Source organism: Rhinopithecus roxellana, chromosome 2 (genome assembly GCF_007565055.1).
Source record: "Rhinopithecus roxellana isolate Shanxi Qingling chromosome 2, ASM756505v1, whole genome shotgun sequence".
NCBI classification, from domain to species: Eukaryota; Metazoa; Chordata; class Mammalia; order Primates; family Cercopithecidae; genus Rhinopithecus; species Rhinopithecus roxellana.
In genome coordinates, this window is record NC_044550.1 from 78,027,258 (window position 1) to 78,054,230 (window position 26,973).

At 41.5% G+C, this 26,973-nt stretch overlaps 1 protein-coding gene across 3 annotated transcripts in view; it reads right to left on the bottom strand.

Annotated features, from left to right (window-relative positions):
* The window catches only part of RNF150 (ring finger protein 150), a 285,048-nt gene extending 267,541 nt beyond the window's left edge, over positions 1 to 17,507 (bottom strand). For 2 of the 3 annotated variants that reach the window (XR_004053457.1, XM_010355930.2), the window contains exon 1: positions 16,397 to 16,971. Coding sequence is in view for 2 of the 3 variants with exons in the window: in XM_010355930.2 (XP_010354232.1) it covers positions 16,397 to 16,880 (484 nt within the window). In the remaining variant the exon portion in view is untranslated. Of the gene's footprint in view, positions 1 to 16,396 lie in introns of all 3 variants that reach the window. The other variant, XM_010355929.2, reaches the window with a different exon arrangement.
* Positions 17,508 to 26,973: the final 9,466 nt, after the last annotated feature.

A 26,973-nucleotide genomic window follows, 5' to 3' on the forward strand; every position in this document is an offset into this window, starting at 1 on the left:
TCTAATTATACTAATGAGCTTTTGCACAGTAAAAGAAACTATCATCAGAGTGAACAGGCAACCTGCAGAACAGGAGAAAATGTTTGCAATCTATCCATCTGACAAAGGGCTAATATCCAGAATCTACAAGGAACTTAAACAAATTTACAAAAAAAAAAACAAACAAAGTGGGCGAAGGATATGAACAGACACTTCTCTAAAGAAGACATTTATGCAGCCAACAAACATATGAAAAAAAGCTCATCATCACTGGTCATTAGAGAAATGCAAGTCAAAATCACAATGAGATACCATCTCATGCCAGTTAGAATGGCAATCATTAAAAAGTCAAGAAACAACAGATGCTGGAGAGGATGTGGAGAAATAGGAACACTTTTACACTGTTGGTGGGAGTGTAAATTAGTTCAACCATTGTGGAAGACAGTGTGGCAATTCCTCAAGGATCTAGAACCAGAAATACAATTTGACTCAGCAATCCCATTACGGGTACATACCCAAAGGATTATAAATCATTCTACTATAAAAACACATGCAGACATATGTTTATTTCAGCACTATTCACAGTAGCAAAGACTTGGAACCAATCCACATGTCCATCAATGACAGACTGGATAAAGAAAATGTGGCACATATATACCACAAAATAGTATGCAGCCAAAAAAAAATGATGAGTTCATGACCTTTGCAGGAACATGGATGAAACTGGAAACCATCATTCTCAGCAAACACAGGAACAGAAAACCAAACATCGCACGTTCTCACTCATAAGCGGGGGTTGAACAATGAGAACACATGGACACTGGGGCCTGTCATGGGGTGGGGGGACTAGGGGAGATACAACATTAGGAGAAATACCTAATATAGATGATGGGTTGATGGGTCCAGCAAACCACCATGCACATGTATATACCTATGTAACAAACCTGCATGTTCTGCTCATGTATCCCAGAACTTTTAGTATAATAAATATATATATCTATATGTACAAAAGACATTACCATATCCGTAGGTGGCAAGGCTTGACTTGTGGAATAATTAGATCCATAATAATTTATAACTTGCACTAAGAAGTGTTTCTTGTGCAACACAAAGAATTGCATTGCTACAAATATATATCTAATAACAATGGCAAATTATTGTTAATTTTTTGTGGGAAACAATGTTTCCAGACACTGTATTAGGCCCTATTTTTACTGTAATTCTTCTATGTTTAGACATGTTTATATATGTGGTATAAACATGCTATACAGGTGTTTAACCTAAAAGAAATAGGCTATAACCTACATCCTAGATGTGCAACAAACTGTACCATCTAGAACAAATGTATATGGTATAGTCTGTTGTACATCATTTATAACATCTAGAACACTACAATGTTCATACAATAATAAAATTGCCTAATGATACATTTCTCAGAATGTGTCCACGTCATTAAGCAATGCATGACTGTGTAAGAAATAGCTCTGGATTAAAATCCCAGTTTTGCTTTTCACCATCTGTAACTTTGGGCAAAGTATCCAACTCACAGGGTCTGTGAAAGGAGTGAAGTATGGAAGACACCTAATGCAGTGCCCGGAGTCTGTGTGTTCAGAACAAATGGCAATTCTCTTCCTTCTATTACGTGTTCCATCCAACAAAGATTTGCTGAGTTCCTCTAGTGAATAAGGTGATGAATTTAACAAATAAGTCTGGAACTGGAAGGGGTGATTTGTAGAAAGAAGCCTTGGCTTATTCAAAAAATGAAAATCTTTTTCCTCGGTAGTATGTTCTCCCAAGAGAAGAGAAAAGACACTGTGTGAGACATAGAGCTCAATGGCTATTTAGAATTGCCAATCTGTCCCTCACAGTGGCTGCTGACAGCCCCTCGCCCCCCAATATCATTTGGTCATCACACTTAAGGCTCTTACCAGAGCCACACAAGCTCTGTCTCCTGGGGAGCCAGTGTCAGACCTGCTACATGGCCCCAAACTCATGAATACTGAGGCAGGGTCTGACTTTGACAATCGGTGGGCTGTTTAGACAATAGTCACTGGCAGTTGGAGAAAGTTCCGTCATACCCACCTGCATCTGAGCCCGCTACCCTATGACCTTGGCAGTTGAACATAGGTTTTGAATGTTCCTGGGTTCCTTCTCTCTCAGGTTTTTCTGAGTCTGGAGCACTTCAAATAACTGCAAATACTGTACCCTTCTGGAAGACTTACTACATGGTGTTGAGACAGTATCTATTCAAACTGCCTGCTATCAACAGAAGGGTAGTATGTTTGCTTTACCTTTCCTCAAAAAAGATGAATGGAATTTGGGACTAAGGCTTACCCAGTCACATATGGCTGTAGAAAAATGCTCAAAAACACTGGGCCCCAATCAGCCTACCTGCACGACAAAACATTTCTTTTAAGCAATATGGTGGCTACCAAACTGGCCAGGCAAGGTAATGGCCTATTTCAGGGTCACCATTCCTTTGCAAAGTGGTGCTCCATTTCAGTTGCTAAATCAATCCACCAATCATGGCCTAAAGTTTGAGCTATATGTTTTTCTGTTTGTTTGTTTGATTGATTGGTTGATTTTAGAGACAGGGTCTTACTCTGTCGCCCAGGCTGGAGTATAGTGGCTCGATCTCGGCTCACTACAGCCTCTGACTCCTGGGTTCAAGCAATTCTCCTGCCTCAGCCTCCCAGGTAGCTGGGACTAGAGGCACCCACCACCATGCCCGGCTAATTTTTGTATTTTCAGTAGAAACAGGGTTTTGCCTTGTTGGCCAGGCTGGTCTCAAACTTCTGAACTTAGGTGATCTGCTCGTCTAGGCCTCTCAAAGTGCAAGGATTACAGACATGAGGCACTGTGCCCAGCCATATACACAGGAGATTAAATTCATTTCGGAGCACACTTAAATTACTATAACAAAAGACTAATGCTACTTTTAACTAATGCCATTATGGTTTAAGGAGAAAACTTGAGATTTCTCTCATAGTTCTCTCATTGCTCAAAAGGTTACAACCTGACTTACCTCACTGATCATTTGTCATTTGCTATTTCCTTCATTTAGAGGAATTCTGACATCCTCTTTCTGGCCCACTGATTTTAAATTCTTCCATCTTCTGGAATGAAGCAGTCCATATACACAGAGACAGATTAATAGAACACATCTGGACAGGAAGGATTTACTATCAAACTATGCAATTCCTTCTAGCAACAGTCAGGACCCCTTGAGGCATCTGGTCTACCACATGCCCAAATCCCAGTAAGATCATCCAGGCAGCACTATGTTCAACTACTTTTTTCAGATTACTTTCTGTGTTTGATAACAGCTGACTCCAAAGGACATATCTACTCCGTTATCTATAGAAAGTCCCCCTGCTGACATCCAAAATAAAGCTCCTCCAAAGCAAAGTATTTGATTGTAAATACTCACAGGTAGGCATCCAGGCCTCTTCAGAAACACTGGCATGATGATAGAAGATCTCAGAAAATAACAACTGGCTTCCTGCTCCAGGCCTCCCACTGGCCCTAAAGAGAAGCCTAAGGATTTAGGGCACAGGGCACCACCCTTTTCCTACTTCTCTATTCTCAGCAGCTGGTAAGGGCCTAACAGGTGGTACCTTATAAGGGGTTAAAGTCAGGTTAGAGAGTAGATGAATCTCTTACCACAGTCCCAGCAAGAATAGCTCTGCTAAGCACAAGATATAGAATCAAGTTTTTAAGCATTCAAATTAAATATTACCTTCCATACCCTCAATATAAGGCAGACAAAGTGTATATAATAAAAATTCATTACTTCATTCCTTAAGTAACCAGTACATCTGAGAATTATGGATGGTACATATTGTATCATTCATTCATATTTTCAATAGCTACACACTGGATGCCTTTTCTATGCCAGTCTCTATAAATACAGCTGTTAAGAAGACAAGAACCATGCCCTCATGGAGTTTATATTCCCATGTGAGAGACAGACAATAGTGGAACAAATTCACAAATGAAATTATAAAGAAATTTCAAGTAGTGATAAGATAAGGGAGAATAAGAGAAGAGAGAATGAACAGCAGATGAAATATTTTCACATTGGCCAGGAAAACTGATGAAGGGGGCAAAGGGTGATGATGATGGGAAAGGGTGACTGATGTAAATAAGACTGATAGGAGAATCTGAAAAAAAATCGAAGGTGGTGACTGGGTACTCTTCCTGCTCACTTGAGCAATAAAACCCCATGATTCTAAAACACTGCCAAATTGTACTTTGCTGGAAGACATTTCTCTTGGAGTACAAGTGGCACAACAGCAAACTGAACTTAAAAAATAATGAGTTGGTTAAATATGAGAGAAACAGATGAATGGCTACTAGACTTTCTTGTTTGGGAATCATTCTAAAAGCATAAAGATATATTTAAATGATGGTTTGCTATGTGAATAAAAAACTATTGTTTAAAAATCTGGAAAAAGAGGTTCCAAAGGTTCTGGGCTGGGAGCATTTGGGGACCAGCAAGAAGACATAATGGGCTGGGAAGTAGTAAGTGAGGGAAGCGGGGTAGGAAAGGGGCTGGATAGGAAGCAGGGGCCAAACCACGGAGGGCCCTAAGAACAATGGCAAGAACTTTAAGTTGGTTCCAAGTATGATGGGGAATCCCTGCAAGATTTGAGCAGAGCAGTGGTTGCCTTTGATTTATATTTTCAGAAGTTCATTCTGTTGCTGTATGGGCAGCAGATGACAGGGGGCAGGAAGGGAAGTTGAACACCAGCTAGAGGTGACAGTGGCAGTCCAGGCAAGAGCTCATGATAGCTTGGACTCAGTTGGTGATAACAATGGTGATAAGATGTGATCAGATTCAGAGTGTGTTTCTGTGGACACTAATTATAGTTTTCATGTATTACACGCTCAGAGTTACCCCTTTACTGCATTATGTAATGTAAGAGGTCACACACAACACCTATGATGGATAGCACAGGAGGCTCACTTTACAGATGAGGACTCCGAAGCCTAAACACTTGCTTCCTGAGCTCCCAGACCCTCTCTGCCCAGCAGGACTTGCAGTTCTTCCCAGAACAGTGGAAGCTCATCCTCACCAAGGGAATGACTTCAGACAGCTATCTCAACCCTATGCTGCTTTCTGTCTCCCTACACAAGTGGCTCAGAACCGGGTCAAGCGTGCACCAGAACCTTCTTTTTCACCATTACCCTATACTGCCTCCCAAAATGGGTAATGATAACCACCATGAGCAGAAGAGGGTACTTCCTACTTAGTAAAAACAGCACGGTGTCTCTACCTCTTAAACTCGGAGGACTGCTCTTATAATAATCAACATTTAGCACACAGATGAAATTTCACCCAATCAAATCACAAGGTCTAATCACTTCTGACTCATTATCACATCCTTCTTGACTGTTTTACAGAAGTTTGTGGGCTTTCCTGTACTTGCTGCATTTTCATGTGTTTGCCTTCTTGCTGGTCACCAAAACCGTTATCATCAGTGAATCACTAATTCATGATTTAAGCAATACTGTCCCTACCCTCATAATTTCGAGCCTTATAGTTCTTGGGAAATTAGAAAAATTAAAATTCTATTCACATAGGATTTTGATGCCTTCAAAGGAAAAACACCATTTCCTTAAATAATTAATAAAGAACCATGTGGTATAAGAGCTTCAGGGAGATTTCAGGTTCATCCTGCATAGTGGTTGTCAGCCCTGAGTGCACTCTAGAAACAAATGGGGAGTCCCCTCCCTGCAACAGACCATTTACATCAGAATCTCTGCAGGTGAGATCTGGGCAGCCATAACTTTTAAACTCCCCAGGTGATCCCAATATGTGGTCAGGGTGGAGATCACTGAGCTCAACCAAGTTCCCCTCCAGACGCCTCCTGCTCACCATTTTCAAATGAAAGAAAATGAGCCCCAGAGGAGGGAAGTGACTTGCCAACGGAAAAGCCAATTTGAGAGAGAGCCACAACTGAAACCCGAGTTTCCTAACTGCTGGTTCAATTTGCATTCAGCATCCCCCAGACACAGAGGAGTGTAAGGGAGGACGTGGAGTTTCACCATCTGTAATCGTGATGATTCTGTCTCTGACGCTTCATTTCTCCTGATTCGCCACCTTTGGTGTCTTGCCTCAGCTGCCAAAATAGTGTAGCTTGGAGCAAAGTAATGCTAAAAAGCTGTGACAGGACCCCACAGCAGCAGCACTGCCAACATCCGACAGATGTCTTTTCTCCGTCAAAGGAGCACCATGCTCCTGAGTAAGCAAACATCTGAAGACTTCACCATACAGGCTATTATAAAAGAAACGATAACTGCTCTACAGCTACATACCAATAGCCTTTGACTAATCCCATACTTTGGAACTTGAACTAAGGAAGTATTCATGGATATGCACTCATGTTTAGCTACATGTGAATGTTTACTGCAGAACTGTTTACGTAAGAGAAAAGTGGAAACATCACAGAAACATCTTGGAAGAACCAAGGAAATTTCAAAATGTACAATTAAATTTTTAACAGCTACAAAAACACACCGGCAATATATTACCCATTTGATAAAAGTAAATGTAATGAAAAAATATTAGAGTATGGATGGTTCTTACTGTCTCTTTTTAAGTGTTCTATATTTTCAAATATTTCTATATAGCATATGTATTTCATTTAAAATAAGAAAAAGTTTTTATATACATAAAGCTGCAGGACAGTAAACACATGCACAGAATTGCATTTGGTTACAAACCTTTTGACACTCTACGTTCTTTTGCTTATTACTAGTACGGCTTTTTCCCCTTAGACCAAGAACAGAAACCAGGCACCCATTTCATGCCACATGCTACAAGATGAATAAACATTTGTAATGGGAGAGTCAAATTAGAACTTTCCCCACTTCATGAGTCAAATGCTAAGAAAAAGTATTTAATGGCATAGAATATTTTTATGAAATTAAAGATGAACATATTAACAGTCCATCTTTCCAGTTTCCAGGTTATTTAGCAATAGGTACTGAGCAGTTTCTGTGTGCCAGAGACTGCTCTAGGCTTGGGGAACTTAACTGTGCACCAAAAATATTGTCTAAATGCCCCACTCTTGTGGAGTCTACTGAGAAGAACAAAGATCACCTGGTAACCATCAAGCAGTCCATCCCGAGACAAAACTCCTTATCTAAGGAATTCAGAAGTAATTAGACTTCTATATTATGTAAAGCCAGCATCTGGTTCCAGGTTTCCTTCCAAAAAATTTCTAAGTAACTAGAATTTCTATACATCTACAGAATGCATGCATATAGAAACTCATTGTGCAACTCTTGCTGACATCAAGGCACCAAAATGTCTACAAATGTAATCTTTTTTTAATTATACTTTCAGTTCTAGGGTACATGTGCACAATGTGCAGGTTTGTTACATATGTATACATGTGCCATGTTGGTGTGCTGCACCCACTAACTCGTCATTTACATTAGGTATATCTCCTAATGCTATTCCTCCCCCTCCCCCAACCCCACGACAGACCCCGGTGTGTGATGTTCCCCACCCTGTGTCCAAGTGTTCTCATTGTTCAATTCCCACCTATGAGTGAGAACATGCAGTGTTTGGTTTTCTGTCCCTGTGATAGTTTGCTCAGAATGATGGTTTCCAGCTTCATCGATGTCCCTATAAAGGACATGAACTCATCCTTTTTTATGGCTGCATAGTATTCCATAGTGTCTATGTGCCACATTTTCTTAATCCAGTCTGTCACTGATGGACATCTGGGTTTGCTCCAAGTCTTTGCTATTGTGAATAGTGCCACAATATTTGTCAGGACCTACATGGCTAATATGGACCAAATTACCCTTCAGCTCCCGCTTTAAGGTCCATGAATACCCTGAAGGAAAAATCCACTCTGGTGTGCTCAGCCCTCTTGCTGAGGCACCCCACTGCACTCTTCTGCTGCTTATGCAGTGAACTTTCTATCTAATAAAACTTTTTTTTCAAACCTGTACTGTTGTCAGTAAATTCTTCTTACTCCCCACAAGTCTACCACTTTCTGATGCCGGGGCTCTGACACCTCACCTGGCCCTTACATTGTGGTGGGAGGAGACAATAAACATGTTAACAGTGGGTAACATGCAGCAGGGGTGTGCTGGGGACCAGCAGGAGGAGGCTGCCATTACTTCACAGAAGAGTAGCCTGGGAGTGCCTTCCTAACAAGATCTCATTAATAGAGAGAACTGAAGAGGCAGCCAGCTCTGTGGATTTCTGGGAGGAAGAACATTCCATGTATCTTCCTGATAAATGAAGGGGAAAACATTTTTCCTCATCCACTATTCTTTGGGTCATTTGGAGTTACATTTCTGATGTGGGTTTCATCAGTGCATGGCTACAGAATGGTCCAGATGAACATCTGCTGTAGGTAGTGGGGAACAGAAAAGAGAAAAAGGGGGAAAAGGCATTTGTATGCCTCCTGACAATCCCTCCAAAAAACCTCCAATCTTTGCGTTTTCAATAGCGTGTAAGTGGATTCTGCCCATAAAAAGCCATTTATAATAGAGATTCCAGATGGAAACGGTTAAGAAACAACATTTCCTGATAATCCTTCTTACCTAATATATGTACTCATATCTGTCTGACTAGAAAAGACATGAACAAATACATTTAATACAGAATTATTTCTGTATTTTTTAAAATCTCTATTATGAAATAAATGTTCACAAATTGAATATGAAAATGCCTAACATGCCAACGCATAAGCTTAAATTCTCTAACAAATGACGTTTACTTTCAGTGAAAATGTTTTTCTAAATACCGCTATATATTATGGAATAAGCGAAATAAAAAAGTGAAGACTCTTACAGAAAGCAATTTATAACTACAAATGTGAAATGTTAAAATAAATTTACTTTTCCTCTTTTATTATAGAAAACTGAGACCTAGATCTAACCATGGTCATTAATATTTTGGCTTCGATTATACAAAGCACATTTATCCTACCATACATTAAACTGCCAAGCGATGAATACCTCAAAGTTTAAAATAAGAATAAAGGTCATATTATACCTGTAGACAAGGTTTCTATTTAATAGAACCACTGTAAATTGAAACTTAGTAGAAGAATTACACAGCACAACACTGCCTTGTTTCTTTGGGTTTTACATTACCACCAAAATCCCCAAGAACTAAGATAATCTGCATAGGATTTGAATTTCAATTTAAATGTAGCATCTGTCAAATTACATTATCAAATACACAATACCAACATCACTGCAATCTCTCAGCAACAAGTAAAATGCTCCTTACAGTATATATAAGATGAAATATTTCTTCTAGGGATACACTGAAGACTTTCAGGGTTATCAAAATCTTAAATTCTTTACATGCTGCTTAATGTCCAGAAATGAAACAATAATGGTTAAGCAACAATAATGGTTAACTTTTCAAAAGTTGACACTGGTTTTCTAAACAAACTAACTTCATATCAGAGGCACAATCACTGTTTTCTGAAAACTGGAAGAATGAGCTATAAATAAGAAGCTCCAGGTTTTTTCTGGACCTTTCCAGACTTCATGGTTATAAAATTACTTCCTTTTTGAGAAGCCAGGAGATTTTTAAGAGAGCCACTAGGAGAGATGATGATTGAATTCTTATTAAAGGATTAGAAGACAGAAGGTAAGATTCCTTCCCAATCCTCTAGATATGTATTTCTATGACCTAAAATGTATAAACAAGTCATACAGTTTCTTGCTCGGGTCATCTTAAGCTATACCGCCAACAATGTTATTTAACACTTTGATGAATTATGGCTTTTAATAACAGAGTCTAGAATTCCTGGCTATTGGAATTTCTGCTAGTAGACAGACAGGTGAAGAGTTACAGTTCAGTGCAAAATAAATAAATACACACACACATACATGCATATTAAGTGAGAAGGTGAGATTATCTTGGCATGGAAGATCAAGACCAAGCATAAATGATAGCCAGACTGTATGTATCTTAAGAGAAAAATGAAGTGAGAACTGAGGTTCTTAAAAAATATGTTTCTTAAATACCTAAATGATAGAGAATCACATACTCCCAACGCTTGGGAAGGCTCTTAAAGCTGTCACCCACTGGAAGTCCATCCATAAGTCCTGGGATCAGCAATTCCACAATGTTCCCATTCAGTTTCAAGCTGAATGCCACAGAAAGCTTACCCTTTCAAGGAAACCTCTTCCATCTCTAAACACTTCTATTCTTATGAATTTGCTTTTTCTTTGCTGAACCAAGTCTGTTTTCCATAACTTCTCCTTACTACCCCAAGTTTGGCTCCATAAAGGTGGAGTCCCAAACACTGTGACCTTGGGGTTGAGGTGGGAAACATAAATGAGCACGGCAGGCAAAGAGCCAGATGGTAAAAAGTGATGGAGACTTGGACCAACTGGAAGGCACATGGGAACAGCCAGCCACTGCTCAGCTCCAGCTACTCTTTCCATGGGGGAATGCAGGCCCCAGTTACAGGGTTTTCTGATCAAGAAGCCAGAAATTGGGAATTTTACTAGAAGTACTCTAAGGTTTAAATACATAAAGAATATATTTTAGAGTTGAAATACTTCTTAGAGATCAACTAAAGAAAACCGAGGGTGAAAACAGAAAAAGTGACTGACTCAAAATCAAATGGTGAATCAGAGGGAGAGGTCCAGAAGAGAAGAGGCCCAAACATAAGGTCCCATTCTCCCATTACGTAATAGAGATGCATTTCTGCAAGTCAACAATGCATCTGTTAACATGCTCTGAAACAGGAAATCAGCCTTAGATCGCTTCCTGTATCTATGATTAAGTAATCACTGCCCACATCTAGACTTCAGAATACCCTTTCAAGCTGACAGGGTATACAGAGCTGTAGCTCTCAGCACAGACCAGCAGACAGACCGCCTGGGTTGCAAGCCGAGATCTACCACTTACTGCCTGCATGACCAAGTTATACAGTTTGCCTCAGTTTCCTCATCCATCAAACGGAGACAGTAAGGGTAACTATTTCACAATGTTGTTGTGAGAATCAAATTTATATACATATAAAGTGCTTAGAACACGCCTGGTACAGAGTAAGAACTATTTGGTCAATGTTATTATTACCCAGCATGCTAAAAAAAATAGAGAGCTAATCTTATCATTTAAAGGAAAATGTAAAGCAAAAGTACACACAAATATTCTGGAAAAATGAGTCCTGAAGAAAAAAAACAACTTTTTAAAATTAAAGCAGCTAGGTCCTTAACAGAATTGAAGACATAGGTAGACTTCAGCAATCAAAGTAATGGCCATAAAGGTAGCATGAATCCATACACTGAACTCTGAGCACCCATCTATGGAGGAAGAGCCTCAGTAGATCTACTACATTTTGTCTCCAACCTTGGAGAAGTCTAGAATACATAGATACACTCCATCCTAGGCTCCTCCTTTCCAAGAGTCGAGCATGTTCTCCAGAGTTACTGCAACCATTGCCTCCCTTCCTCCATCTCCAAGTTGCTCTTAGGGACCTAGTCTCACAAAAGTTCTTCCTAGACAGCTAGATGTTTAATTTCCTGTTGACTATGTACTAGCAATAGACAAACAGAAAGATATCAAACACACACTTTAAAAAAGAAAAAAAAAAAAAAACCACACCATTATCTCATCACCACTCAGTCACAAACAGCCTGCATACAGACTACCATTTTTATCACACATGCCCTTGCTATGATGAAATTCCAATTTAAGTCAAAAAGAAAGTACAAATGCAATAGGAGAATCTTAAATGTTCATCAATCAGACGGAGCTGGAACACCCTGTTTCAACTCACTGAGCCACAAAAAAATTGGCACTACTGCTCTGGCCTCTTCAGTATGAAAGGGTAAATAAGGAGTTCTTTCCCAAGGCTGCCAGGAACTCAGCGAGCCTCAGAGGTATGATGATCCAGTCTGTAGCTCCTGCATGTCACTGTGTGTCACTGAGTCCAATGCTTAGAATGGTTAACATTTTTTTACAGTTTTGTGCCAGCCACAGATTTAAGCACTGTACATGCATTAATCCATCTAATTCACATAACAAGCAATTGAGGTAGATGGTGTTATCCTCCACTTCACAGATGAGGAAACCCAAGACCTGAGGGGCTAACTTGCACAAAGATACACAGTGAGAAAGTAGTGCCACCAGGACACAAATCCAAGTGGTTGGCTCTAGAGGCAACACTCCTAATTATTTCTAGAGGCAGCGCCCTAAACTGCCTCTAGAAATTTCTGATATCTTCAATTTCCTTAGGGTACACTGAAAGAAGCTTCACAGGCAGGCATCAGACCAGCTTTGAGGAGGTAATTTGGGTCTCACAGACTTTGCCTATACATGAAAGTTCACTTCTGGGGCTTTTACTAGTTGGAAGATGCATTTCTCTATAGCTTTTTGCTATGGCCTTCTTGGTGCTCTTGCACTAAAGATATAGCCTTATGTCCCTTAATAGGGGACATATAAATCTCTGGTCCATAGACTTTTAAAAAAAAGTGAGAGAAGCAGATTTTCTCTATTAATCACTCTCTCTCTTCTCTAGGATAAAAGTGTATGAGTTGAAAGTCTGGAAAAGAATAAATAATGGTGGGCATAGGGGGAAAGGGAATAAAATGAAAAGCGGAAGAATTAAGAGTATGTTAAAAAGTAACAATTAGGCCGGGCGCAGTGGCTCACGCCTGTAATCCTAGCACTTTGGGAGGCTGAGGCGGGCGGATCACGAGATCAGGAAATCGAGACCATCCTGGCTAACCCGGTGAAACCCCATCTCTACCAAAAACACAAAAAATTAGCCGGGCTTTGTGGCGGGCGCCTGTAGTCCCAGCTACTCGGCAGGAGAATGGAGTGAACCCGGGAGGCGGAGGTTGCAGTGAGTCGAGATCGCACCACTGCACTCCAGCCTGGGCAACAGACATAGGCTCCGTCTCAAAAAAAAAAAAAAAAAAAAAAAAAAGGTAACAATTAGTCATCAGGGAAATGAAACTTTAAAACAAAATGAAGATACCACTTCACATCCACCTGAATGGACAAAATAAAAAAGATAGTAACAAATGTTGATGAGGCTGTGGAGAAACTGGAACCCTCAAACACTGCTGGTGGGAATGCGAAATGATGCAGTTGCTTTGGAAAACAGTCTAGAAGGTCCTCAAATGATTAAATTATAGAGTTGCCATATGACTCAGAAGTTCTACTTACTCCTAGGTATAAAAAAGATATATAAACAAGATAAATGTATATAAACAAGATAAATGTCCACACAAAAATTTGTACATGAATGTTCATAGCACTATTTTTGTAACAATAAAAAAGTAGAAACAACGTAATTTTCCATCACTTGATGAACAGATACACAAAATGTGATATGTCCATACAATGAAATATTATTTGGCAATAAAAAGGGTTTAAGTACTGACGCATGCTACAACCTTAATGAACCTTAGAAAGATTATGCTAAATCAAAGGGGCCAATCACAGAAGTCCACATATTACATGATTCCCTTTATATGAAAGGTACAAAAGAGGCATTTAAATACATAAAGACAGAATGTAGATTAGCCTAGGGCTGGGAGTTGGGGAATAATGGGGAGTTGGGGAATAATGCGGAAATACAAGGGTTTCTTATTAGAACTAGATAGTGATGATGGCTGCACAACTCAGTCAATACACTAAAAGCCACTGAAATATATTCTTCAAATGAGTGAACTGCAGAGTGTGTTTATATTTCAATAAAGCTGTTATACTGGGGAGAAAAGTGACTTGTTATAAAGCAAGACTACTGGTCTATCCCAGAAGAAGCGGTGTCTTTTTAAATGAGAAGTCATAGTTACGTAAGTGGCAGAAAATCAAAATTATTTAAGCAGGAAAAGAAAAAAACAGAAAACGTATATGAAAAGGAGAAAACAATTCTATTTAATTGAATTTCAAGATATGCAAATGCACAGATGTTAAACGATAGGTTGCATAACACTAAATACAGACCTTCTCCTCACCTGAAATCCATCAGTTCCAAAAATAAAGGATCTACAGCAAAGGTGACAGATATATCATCAGCTTTTGCATTTTTTAAAACTTTTTGAAAACTGAATTTAAAAGTTCAAATACAAAGATTCTCTGGTATTGTATACCAAGTTCACAAAACAAAAATATTTGATTAGCACCTAAAATGTGCGGTTTCTCAAACTGAATTTAGAAATCTGACCTCAAATATAACTAGAAAAAGTAAAGCTTTCAAGATCTGGACTACATGGAAGACACTGACATCCAGACCAGTGCTGGCGGTGTTTGAGATTTAGGCAGAAGAATTTCAGAGTATAGTCAAGGGTTTGCCATGCTACCCTGTCATGTATCTGCTCATAATGACACTCTAGCAGAAATCAATGCTAGCCTCTGACTAAAGTGAACACAGAGTCTCCTAATGTGGCAAAATGTCAGAAGATAATTTGGAGTTTCCTGGCTATTGGCAGATATAGCATGAATACATTTTTGGAAACAGAACAATTAGATAATAGACAATTTCCAATTTGTTTTGCCTTTAATGTTCAAACTACAGTATTACTAAACCTTCTACTCCCACTGTCTTAATCAAGCATCATTTGTGTGGGAAATCTGCTTAGTGCTTTCTTTAAAAATAAGCAAGCTATTAATTGATCCAATGTGTTGGCAGTTTTAGAGAACCTTTTTAGACAGGAACAAATGATGCCTCTTACTTTATGTTCAAAGTTGAATTTAAGATTTCATGCACATGCACAGAGAAACAATTAAAGAATCTCACAGCCAGCTAACAATCTCCTTGGAGTTTAAACAACAACAACAACAAAGCCTCCTTCACCCCTCCTCCATTGAGGTTTTAAATATTAAGTAACATGTTTATCTAAAGATACTTTACATGACTTAAAGTGCTTTCCACAGTCCTTAACATCCTTGAATATCAAAGTTTCAGTAGTGCTCTTATGACTCAAGGTTAGAGTACAATCTTTTCCCTTAGAAAACTGTCGAGTTCAAGAAAATATATCAAGTATTCTTAAAGTGCTGTATTGTAACTTTTCTAAGTAACTGCCTCTCCTCTTCATTAATCAACACACTGCATTTTTCTGGCCTGTGTTTTAGAAGGGTGGAACATTTCTTCTCCCCACCTGTTTGTGTTAAGGTTGACAAATTTCCCTGACTAAAACAGCTGGTGTTGATTACTGGAAGCAAACCAATTGAATATTTCACTAATAGGTGACATGAGCTCTCGGAATGGAAACTTGTCCCCAAAGAGAACACCCCTGCAAATGTAGCCAGAGCTTGGTGTTCCATTTCAGCAGCGTAACTATTTGTTCAAATCCGGGCTTTAAAGAAAATAATGTTTTGATTAGGAGACTCCACTCAGAAAATGCATCTGTCATTTTTCTCCCCTCCTTCCAGGCACTGGATGCCACAGTCTTGGCCCAGAAACCCCTCTGGGGAAGGAGGGCCCACTTCTCAGGCACACAAATGCAAGTAGCAAGCCCTGACATAAGGAGGCTAGCCTGCTAAAACTAGTGGCTTATGGACTTATGTTAACAAGTCTGGGGATGGCTTTTTTGGGGGGAGGGTGTTCCTACAGGGAAACATTGCTTATGTCAGGCATATGCGGTATTGAGTTTTGGGACAGTAATGCATTTCTAGTCCTGGTACCTGCGATCATTAACAAAAGCTTACTCTCTCTAGTCTGAAATCCCTTACATTCTAGCCAGAAAGAAAACCTTCAGCATATTTAACCTCCCAATCAGGCAAAGGATAATGCAAAAATTAGAAAAGTAATTATAACTTTAGGACCATCACACTCTTCTTGGCTTGTTAAGGATTGTTATTTACCATCGTGGCCACCTGTCAGTTTCTCTGGATGACAGCCTGGCAGAGCATAGTATTTTTAATATGGTTAATGCAGTGCGTAAACCCAGAAGGGGAAACTCTCCCACGAAGAGATGAAACCTCAAGAGCAAGTTCGCGGTGGTGAGCTGCCAGCAGGTAACCCTACTCCTCTCTTGCTATACAGGGACGCCTGCATCAGGGTATACCTGATGCACAGACCCAAGAGCGGTGCTGTGTTATCAGATCTGCTTGTTCCAAACAGGTGCTTGGCCGGTCACTAACCTAGAACAGTATAGGAGCCCTGCCCTCCAAACCCCACCTTCCAGGGCCCCCTAGGAAAAGTTACCCGCCACGTTGAACCCTTGTCCAAGTGGCGCTATGCCAAGCTCTCTGGCAGCCTCTCCCCTCCCCAATACAGTTCATCTTCTCCTCTTTGTAAGCCCCCCAAGTGCCGCGGAGCAAAACTTAATCGGTCCAGGGAACCTAGACACGGTTTCCGCGCCGCACGGACTTCCCAGAAGGAGTCTGGAGGCAGACGCTGGATCCCTCTAGGCACCTCCGTCCCCGCCGGCTCCCCTCCCCCGCGCCAGCTGGGCCACTCACCCGCGTGGGGCATGGTGATGGTCTCGTTGGTGTTGGAGCCCACATTGAAGATGACCACCGCGGAGGCGTTCTGCAGGAATGCGTTTCGGATCTTATCCCTGTACGTGCAGTTGCCCTTGGGGATGAGGGCTATCCAGTTCTTGCCGTGTGTCGGGGCGGGGAACTTGGTGTTGGGGTCGCAGGCCAGGCGGTCGTGGGCCGAGCTGGCCATGACCACCTCCCCGCGGGCGTCCTGCTTAGGCGAGTGCTCCCCGTAGCGTCCGCACTCCGTCTTCTCCGTGTGCAGCTCCGCGCCGCCGCCGCCCGCCGCCCCGGCCCCGGGGTCCGGCGCGGGCTCCGCGTAGGTGATGTTCACGAAGGCGGTGTACCATTCCTCCTTCTCGGCCACTGTAAAGTCCAGGCAGAGCAGATGCACGAAACAAAAGGAAAGCAGCCATGTTGAGAGAGCCAGACTGCAGCACGCTTGGATGAGAGACATTGCCATCTTTATCCGCCGGGGCCCCCTCCCCGCCCCCGCGCCCTCCCTCCGCCCCGTCCCTCCTCCCCAGCCCCGGCCAACCCCGGGCCGGCCGCCTCTCCTCTTGCTGCTGCTCACTCCCGGGCCCGAGGGGCCGCGGCCGGGACGCGCAGCCGCCGCGGGGACCGGATTCCGGGCGAGCGGATGGCGCTGGCCCCTTCCCCTCTCAGCCGTAGCGCGGCAGTTGCATTTTGCTTCTTGGGCGCCCGGGGACGCGGGAACAGAAGGCCCGCGGGGCTTGCAGAGGAGTCCTGCTGCCGAGCGTCCTGCTCCTTCGCCCGGCTTCGCTTTCTCTCATAAGGGTGGCCGGGGGCCCAGGAACTTGCAGGGTGGCGGGGGCGGTCACGGTTGCTCGTAGTCTGGGGTGCTGCGGTGCGGAGTGCTGCCGCGGGTGTCCTGGCCGCCGCCACTGAGCGCGGAGGCGCGCGGATCCGGCTACAGCAGCTGCTGCCGTGCGCAGGTTCCCTCGGGCTGTGGGCGCTGCGCTCCTGGCCTCGCTGGTGGCTGCGCCTGGGCACACACTTGCCGCGGGCGGGGCGGGCTCGGGGAGCGAGCGGGCAGAGCGGAGTACGCGGTCCGTGTGTGTGTGTGTGTCTGTCTGTATGTTTGTGTGTGTGTGTATAATGTGTGCGTGCAAGGAGGAGCTTAGTGTGATGTCAAAGCCCCTGGGATTCTCCTGCCCTGTTCCCTTGGTCTCTCTTTATGGGCAGCAGCGACCCCTGCCGGGTCTCAAATTCAAACTCAATCGGCGAATTGATCCAGGTGAGGATAAAGGGGAAGCGACCCCTGGACCTATGAGTACAGGAATAACTTCCTGAGTGTTATATTTAGCAAATGTATGTGCGTCTCGTAAACGACCCTCCCGTTTGCTGGAAGTACTGCCGTGAGCTCCCTAATTACCTATCCTAAGGCTAAAGTGTAAGGTGGTTTGGTATCGAGGTCCTTCCAACGCTACTTCTGGAATACCTAGGACAGTGGCTATCAAACCTTTAGTTTGATAAAGCTCAGACTGATGGGTGCTGCCACAAAGCTTCTGGTTCAGTAGATCTCGGGTAGGGCCCTAAAATATGCTTTCTAACAAGTTCCCAGGTGATACTGATGCTGCTGGTCTAACAACCACTCTGTTAAGATGAGTATAAGAAGGGGCTTCCTACTGCCCACCTGGAAGCAAACATGCAACATTTGTTTTCTTACAGAATAGGTGTTTTCTCACTGTATAAGAAGAAAAACTGGGTGAGCCATTTCTGGATTGTTTATTCTGATTATCATGACTGGGAACGGGGGACTCGCAGCACCAACAGGCAAGGGAGGTTTGTTTGGGTTATTGTTTATAGTGTGCTCTCCAACTATGCATAGAGATTACAATAGTGAGCGGACAGTACAGTCCCCCTAGTGTAATGTTCTTAAAACTGTGGTACAGCACAATTCCTTACCAATTAGACGTTTGGGTGGTGGATATCCTTTCCCTTGGCTTGAGATGCCTGCCATATAGTCTCTAAAAATATTTGTGTGATGGTTCTCTATCATTCACATTTGTTTCCTACCTGATGCTCTTTCAGAGAACCCAGGATTTAAATTTAAAAAAATGGAAGTCTGCCTTTTCCCCAGGACTTTAACACGTTTACAGCTCTTCGTTAATGAGTGTCCACCAGTACAACTTCTCTTTCCAGCAGCAGTACAAACAGCTGGTGGCTGTTAAGGGAGGGCAAAGAGCCTCAGCTATACCCAAATTAGAAGCAGGCACAAGAACTACTTAGAAGAATTTGTCTCTATGGCATTTGATGTGCTGGATTTGTATGTGTTCCTAGCTTATTCACTTTAGAAAATAGGCTTCTAGGCAATTGGGACAGTGCTTTTTATAGCGCTTACTGCCAAGGAGGCAAAAGTGGGGACACCTGGCTGCTGGTTCCTGAACCACCAGAGATCTGAGGGAGGAGTCCACTGCTAGAAACCCCCGGCTAGGTTCTGAGCAGTTGCCTTTAGCAACCCACAGTGTTTCCCCAGTCGTCTTTATCGCTTAGCAGTTTTTTCTCCAGCTGGAAGACTTGGAGAAGCTATGTCATGAAGAATGTGTGACTATCCCTTACCCCTTCTTTCCTTTGGAAAAGTTAGGTGCTAAAGAGATGACAGGGTCAAAGAAGCAGCATGGCTGAAAGATTGCTTAATTACAGGGCTCTTGGACTAATAAGTAAAACATTGAGTAAAATAGGAGCCAGGTTTCTTACTGTTGGAGAAGGAATTAACAAATATGGAAAGAAAGTGAGCTATAAATAACCTTGAGGCTTTAGGGTGGATTAACATTGAGTATGAAATCATTTCTCAAAAACTATATGTATATATATTTACGTGTGTGCACATGTGTATACCATAACTCTCTCCATTCAGAGGCCAAAAGCAAAAGACACATCAAGTGACCAAAAGATCTTGGTTTCTAAATAGCATCCTCCATGAAAAGGAAGCAGGGCTGATTCTGGGGCTGGCACTGGGAAAGTACAGAGTGAGCCTTTAACCTCTTGTGAGGAAATGTTCCAAGCATGATGGGAGTATGTCAAAAGGACACAAGAGCCAGCTGGAAAGGGCTCCCGCTGGCCAAATCTGGGACAGTCTGAACATCAAAATAAATGATCCTAGTAATTGATTACAACTTATTGAATAAAGCATGAATCCGTGCTAATGTTAATACAGATAAATGATGGAGTAAATAAATAAATAGGGAGGAACAGCTCTTCCTTATAGTAGAAATACCTACTGATAAGGATTAATGGATATAGAAAGTCACCATTTGACAAGAGTGTTGTTTGATTTAGGCAAGAGTCATCAATGGATACTAAGGCGGATGGGTAGGTGTTTGACGTGAAGCGGGATATTAGCCTAGTCTTGAAGTATCTTCTGAAAAATACTTATTAATTCAATAAATGGTGAATGTATTGAAGAGGAGCCTGGGAGACACCAAGTTGAGCAGGTGATCATGGTGAACATCACCAGTTGTGGAATGGGTCCTATCATGTACCTCTTGATGAAATGCACTGGGATCACTGTGTCATTTCTGTCATGTTCCTGAAAAGGACAATACATGGCATGGTCTAGACATAAGGAAACAATGGATAAACCCAGGGTGAGAGGCACCCTTCAACATGAAAAGTTTATGCTCTTTAAAACTCTTAAAACTTATGAGAGACAGAGAAAAACAGAAGAACTGATCCAAATTGAAGAGATTTAAGAGACATGACAATTACATACAATAAATATCCCAGATTGGCTCCTAGACCAGAAAGGAAAAATAAACACTGGTCAAAAATTCAGTGAAATCTGTAGATTGGATGGTACATTTTATCAATGGTGAATTCCTGACTTGGATATTTATATTGCAGTTTCGTAGAAGAATGTCTGTGGGGGGGGGGGGGGTATGTACATTGAAGAATTTAGCAGTGATGAGACATTCTTTCTGCAACTTAAATGGTTCGGAAAAAAATGATTATCTATGACATGTTGGTTTCCCTCTAGCTACACTTCCAGAGAATTCAAGCCCAGTTCATGATATTTTTAAGAAGTCAAAAGTTCACTTTTTGAGGGAACACTAATATGTTTCCAGTTTTGTGCTAATGATTTTCCAGTGACCCTGCTACTCTTTTTTCCAGTGGCACTTCTTGAACAACTGGCAAGTGGTATTTGGGGAGAGCAACGAGCTCTTGCTATGCCATCCTCCAAATATATAATACTGTTGTAGATAAAAACATCTCTGTATTTCATTTCTTCATCCAACAATATTTATTGAGCACCTGTTACGCATTGGTGTTACAGGCACTGGGCATCCAATCGAAACAAAACAGATAAGGTTCTTGCTCTCATGGAGTTTACATTCTGGAATTGAAAAAACAGAAATTTCTAAAAAGCTTTAGATTATGTCAGATAATGACATCTGCTATGAAGAAAAAGGCAACAGAGTATGGAAGGGTTACCTATGTCACGTCAGGTATTTTCTGTCAGGGTCAGCTGCTTTATGAGGTGACTTGAACAGAATATTGAAAGAAATAAGGATTCTCTGTGGCTATTTGGGGGACTGGTTTTACCAGGAAAAGGGAACCATGAGTACAAGTACAATCTGAGGCAAGATTGTATTTGATGTGCAGAAAAACAGCAAAGAATTCATTAAGACCATTAAAGATGGAGATGAAAGTAGAACCTGAGTGAAGAAAATGAGATCAGAAAGATGGGGAGCAAGTCATATGTGGCCTTGCTGTCAAAGGTGTGAGCGTTTTGCATTTTATTCTGAGTGAGAGGAGAAAACTTTGGAGATTTTTGAGTGAGGAAGTATATGTGATCGATGTGTCTTAAAAGGTTTATTCTGACTGTATGTGAGCAAGTATGGGAGCAAGTAGAGCAATTAGGAACTCAACAGTAATTCAGGAAACAGAGGATAATGACCTGTGCCAGGAAGGTGGCAATGAGCATGGTGAGAAGTGATTTGATCCTCAACATGTTTCGAAGGTGGAATAAACAGTATTCTCTGATGCATTTGACATGTAGTATGGAAGAAGAAGGGGAGCCAAGAAAGACACTACAGGTTGGAGCCTAAGTAACTGGCAGAATGGAGGAATAGTCATTTTCTGAGATGAAGATGATTGCAACAGAAGTTGATTGGGGTAAGAATCAAGAGTTTGGACAGGTTCTATTCAAGGTCCTAGAGGGACATCCAGAATGGCAATTTCATGTAATTTGCCTCAGCATTGAGTCTTGGGGGGAAGATTATTGAATGAAAGCACATGAATAATTGTTAAGTTATCGACACATACACAATCGCCAAATTGCTTTTCCAAAGGTTTACCTCACTATGCATCAAAGTAAAGTGAGCTCCCTAAAATGGTTTTCGAAATACTCCCAGAAGACAGCTTAGTAGTGAGTCCTGGCCCGTGGGGGACTTTCTCCACCAGCCAGGCAGCCCAAATAAGATGGAATTAGTAGGTTTCCAGAGGGCTCTTTGGTGTACAGAGATCTTATTTCATAAGAGGTAGAGGCAGTTTGACTTAAATACATACAGCATACGTTTCTGAGAAATGACAGCAGCCACAGCAGAGGATGGCAGTGCCCACTTCTCTGAGTGTCAGCAAATTGAACATTCTTTAAGAAACTCTCAACCTTGATGCTGCGTTTGCTTCTTGCCATTAATGTGCACAGCATGTTCAAAGGGAATTCTACCTTAGGCTTCTAAAAAATGAATCATAACATTTAAAAATACAATTCCTCCTACACATACATATTTTAATGGTTTAATTAAAATTTTATGTGGAGAAGATTCAACATACAGGGTTTGATCTGTATTATATTTTTCATTTTACATTAATTGATTGGCGGATCACATTTTTTGATGCAATCAAACAGGCATTTTTTGATGCCTGTTCAATTCTTCAACATATGTCCTTTATTCACAATAGGCTCCTAGATAACTATCCCCATCCCTGAAAAGAGGGAACACCCTTCAAAATATATTCCACATAACTGCAAATAGGGAAAGAAATCCTCAAAATATAATAGAGAATTCACATTACTTTATGTGTAAAGACTGGCATTATTATTTTTTAAATCAATTTTACATGAAGTAGCATACTGTGACATTTAGTTTCATATATCCTGTCCTGAAGATATTTCCTCTTCCCAGTCTTCTATGTTTGTTTGGAAGGGGAGGTACAGTGCTGTAGTGGTAGAGTGAGACATTTGGCGCCAGGCAATCCAGGATTAGAATCTCAGGTCTGCCACATGGGCAATTTTAACTGTGCTGAGCCACAGTCTTCTCTTTAAAGTGGAGTGATTACATCTCCCAGGATTATTGGAAGATTCCAGACACATGTGTTGGCCACATAGAAGAGTAAGAGATTTCAAGGAGGGGTCAGGACAAGAGTAGTAGGAGGGAACAGAGTCTAAAAATTTTAATATCCAAAAATACTTAAGGAAAGTCAATTTAGGCTGGGTGTGGTGACTTAAGCCTGTAATATCAGTTTTGGGAGGTGGAAGCAGGAAGATTGCTTGAGGTCAGGAGTTCAAGACCAGCCTTAGGCAACATAGGGAGACCCTGTCTCTACAAAAAGAAGACAAAGAAAAATTTAGCTGGGCATGGTGGCACAAATACCTGTAGTCCCAGCTGCTTGGGAGGTTGAAGCAGGAGGATCACTTCAGCACAGGAGTTCGAGGCTGTGGTGAGCCATGACTGATTCTGCCACTGTACTCCAGCCTGGGTGATAGAGCGAGACCCTGTCTCAAAAACATAAAGTAGGGTATTCGTTTATGTTTATATTTGCTACCTCTGTGTTAGGCCCTGTGCTGATGTTCAGAGGAATGGCAGGGCTCCTCCCATCAAGTTTAGAATCTAGTTTTAGAGACAGATGTAATCATCTAAGTGAATCGTGAAGGTTGAGTGTGGTCATTTTTAAAACACACATATAAGAATTCATTGAGAGCAGTAATTCCACATGGAAATGAAAACATTTAGGGATGATTGAACCAGGTCGATTCTGCATCACAGTTAGCCCAGATAGCCCTACAAAGGAGTAGGCTTGCAGAGCTTGTTCAGGAAAGGTGTCCTACTTAGGACTATATTCTCAGTGTCTGCTGCAGTGTCTGGCCCATTGAAGGCATCAATAAATGTGTTGAGTAATAAATAGTAATGAAGAGCTGCAGTTTTTGAGCACTTAATGTATATGCAGTCACTATTTGTTCTAAGCACTTTACTAATTACATAGACTGTCTTAATTAATTCTCAGGATGATTTTATGAGGTCATTACACAAATGAAGAAACAAAAAGTTAAGAGTGGAGTAACTTGCCTGAGGCCATGCAGGTAGCAAGTGTAAGAGGAGAGGTTGTATTTCTGAAAGTCTGACTCTAGGCTATGATTGTAAGGGCTATACTACCACATTGGTAGTCTTTCTGTCTTAGATATTCACCATCTTGTTCATTAATTTGACTCTGATTTGAACTTCACTTCTTTTTCCTCTGCTTAATTTCTTTGTTCATCTCAGCTCTCAAGGCTTCACTTCATTTTTTGTTTTCATGAGTTTTCTTACCACTGGTGGTGGGCCGCATTGCTTCTCTGAGGCCAGGTACTCGCTATACAGGCAAGGTATATGAGCTTTCAGAGTCCAGCAACCCCTGAAGCTTCTGCTACAAGTACTGCAGATGGAAATGGAAGGTTTTGGAAAAGTTTTTTTAGAGAGTATGCATGAAACTAATATTCACTTCTTTGCTCTTTGTTCTCTTACTAACTTCTTAAATTTCAGAACAATAGGATACCTTGCTAAAAATATCCTTTTTCCTTTTTTGCTCCTTTGAATTATCAAGTGACTTCTTTTCATTTCAGTCTCTGATACAATTTGACATTTAATTTGGGCTTCTTTCCTTGTATCATAAACTCTTCCAAACAATGTTATGTCATAAAATGTTTTGAGAGGCTAGATATGGAAAGTCAGCTTAGAAAAACTCATTTGAGACTTGAGCCAAAACTCACGGAAAACTCTCACCACAATACATCTGTTTCCTTTTTCTTCTGATTTTTTCATGTAGTTGTTCATTTTTTTGTTCTAAATCATTACTTTTCATTGAGTACATTTTAAAAACTATCTGCTTTTCTCTTTCTGTTCTTTGAAAGATCATCTTGTCCTTTTTCACCAAAAAGCTGGAATGGGGGATGTTGAACTACAAGCCAAGACATTCAGAGCACTGTGCACTGACAGAGCGGGACAGCTGTTAGCCACAAGCATCTGTAAACTGTACTGTGTTAAAATTACCAGAGGGGAGAGAATCCAGGCCTTCTTCCTGCCCTTTCTATTTGGTTGTTTAGAGGATGTTTTCATAAATACTTGCCCTTTTACGATGAGGCCCATTCCCTCAGGGCCGGTAAACAGCAATCTCACACAATTGAGGGAGACAGCGTTAGCACTGCAAAGCACAGGTGTCAGAGTTTTAATCTCAGCTCTGTGCCTAATTTGCTATTTAGGTCAAGACTGCAGCATGACTAATCACTCATTTTGTCATGCTTTACTATTAGTACTAATTCCTAAATATCCATTGAGCCATAATCACACAGAGCCAGTCACAAGACTACAGCATTAATATATTTCCATTGACTAATTCTCTCACCACATAGTAAGGACACTGGGAAGGAACAAGGGACAGAAAAATAGAATTTATTATTTCCCATAAGCCAGGTCCAGTGCTGGTTTTCATGTTTGTTATCTACACTGAATTAGTAGAGCAGTCCCTTCTGTAAAGTTTCCCTTCTGTAAGATGAAGGTGTTGAAATTGGTGATATTTAAAGACCTCTCAAACTTACATTCTGTGGACTTAGTGATTCTCTTAATGAGCTCATGTACAATTTTGTATTTCCATTTGTGTTATTGTTGCCGCTAGGCTTGACTCTGTTGGAGTCTACAAACGAATCTGGAGAAGGTACTTGGAATATCTGGTTGAGGAAACTAGCTATGCACTATCCTTCACACAAGAACGGGTTTCCTCTCTCTTTGAAAAAGTTTTCCTCTTTGAGCTTATTAAGAATAAAATTGTGAATGGCTCATGCCTGTAATCCCAGCACTTTGGGAGGCCAAGGCGGTGGATCACTTGAGGCCAGGATTTCGAGACCAGCCTGCCAAACATGACACATCTCTGTCTCTACTAAAAAATACAAAAAGTAGCTGGGCATGGTGGCACACCCTTGTAATCTCAGCTGCTCAGTGGCTGGGGCACCAGAATTGCTTGAACCCGGGAGGTGGAGGTTACGGGGAGGCAGAGGTTGCAGTGAGTTGGTCGAGCCACTGCACTTCAGCCTGGCCTGGGCAAAAGAGCAAGACTCTTTCTTAAAAAAAAAAATAATAATAATACTATAATAATAAAAAACTGAGAAAGATGACACCAGTGCAGCCCGTCAGGTCATCCAGTTCCACCATGGAGAACATTGGGGTGACAAAAGTTAAGGACAATTCTCTGTCACATTCATATAATTATTTTTATGTTAGCCATGATGGCACTACTGAGCTGATCAGTTTTATTTTAAATTTATGATGTAAACTTCACACTGGCAGTAGGAATGCTACTGTGTTTCTTTAATGGGTTCTCTAGAATGTCTCCTTTGAATGTTTCGTACCTTCCCTCCTGTCATGCCTTCCCCACACTTTTTAGTTTCTTACTCTTAGCTATGATATCATACCAGATTTTATTTAGAAAAGGAAGCCTTTAGAATCAAACTCCCCATCTTCCCACCATCTGATCCCAAAACCTATTATCTACTTTTACCCCAATGTATTCTTTTCTGTTGTTTAAATGAAAAAGACACCCTCCAGCCTATCATAACCAGCTCTTTCACTTTTGCTCTGACCTTCTCAGGAGCTTAGTCCTTACCATGATCTCCTCCCTCTCCCACAACAGTAATCCCTCCCTCTTAACTGGAACATTCCTGTCAGAACACATACAGGCTCTAGTACTACCTCAAAAGAACCTTTCTTGTTCTTCCAACTACAACTTCATTCCTCCTCCCTTTTTATAGCAAAACTTTTCAAAAACATTGGCTATAGTAGTTGTCACTCTCTTCTGTCCTTTACCCAGTATATTCTGGCTTCTGCCCAGGCCACTCACCGAAACTTCTGTGGTCACTGGTGACTGCTGCTTTGTCAAATTCAATGGAAACATTTCTTTCCTCGCCTTATGTAACCTCTCAGCAGCATCTGATGCAGTTGACCACGACTTCCTGTCTGACACACTGCTCTCTTGATTTCTTCAGTGCTACTCCTTGTACTCCTAGGAAAATATTGGGGTTCCTTCAGGCTCTGACCTAACGATTGCTGTGGTCTCTTTTCTTCATTTTATATTATGTAGGTGATCTATCCCCGTTCTAGGTATCTCTCTTTTTTCTTTTTCTTTTTTTAATGGAGTCTCACTCTGTCACCCAGGCTGGAGTGCAGTGGCGTGATCTTGGCTCACTGCAACCTCCGCCTCTCAGGTTCAAGCAATTCTCCTGCTTCAGCCTCCTGAGTAGCTGGGACTACAGGCACATGCAGCCATGCCCAGCTAATTTTTTG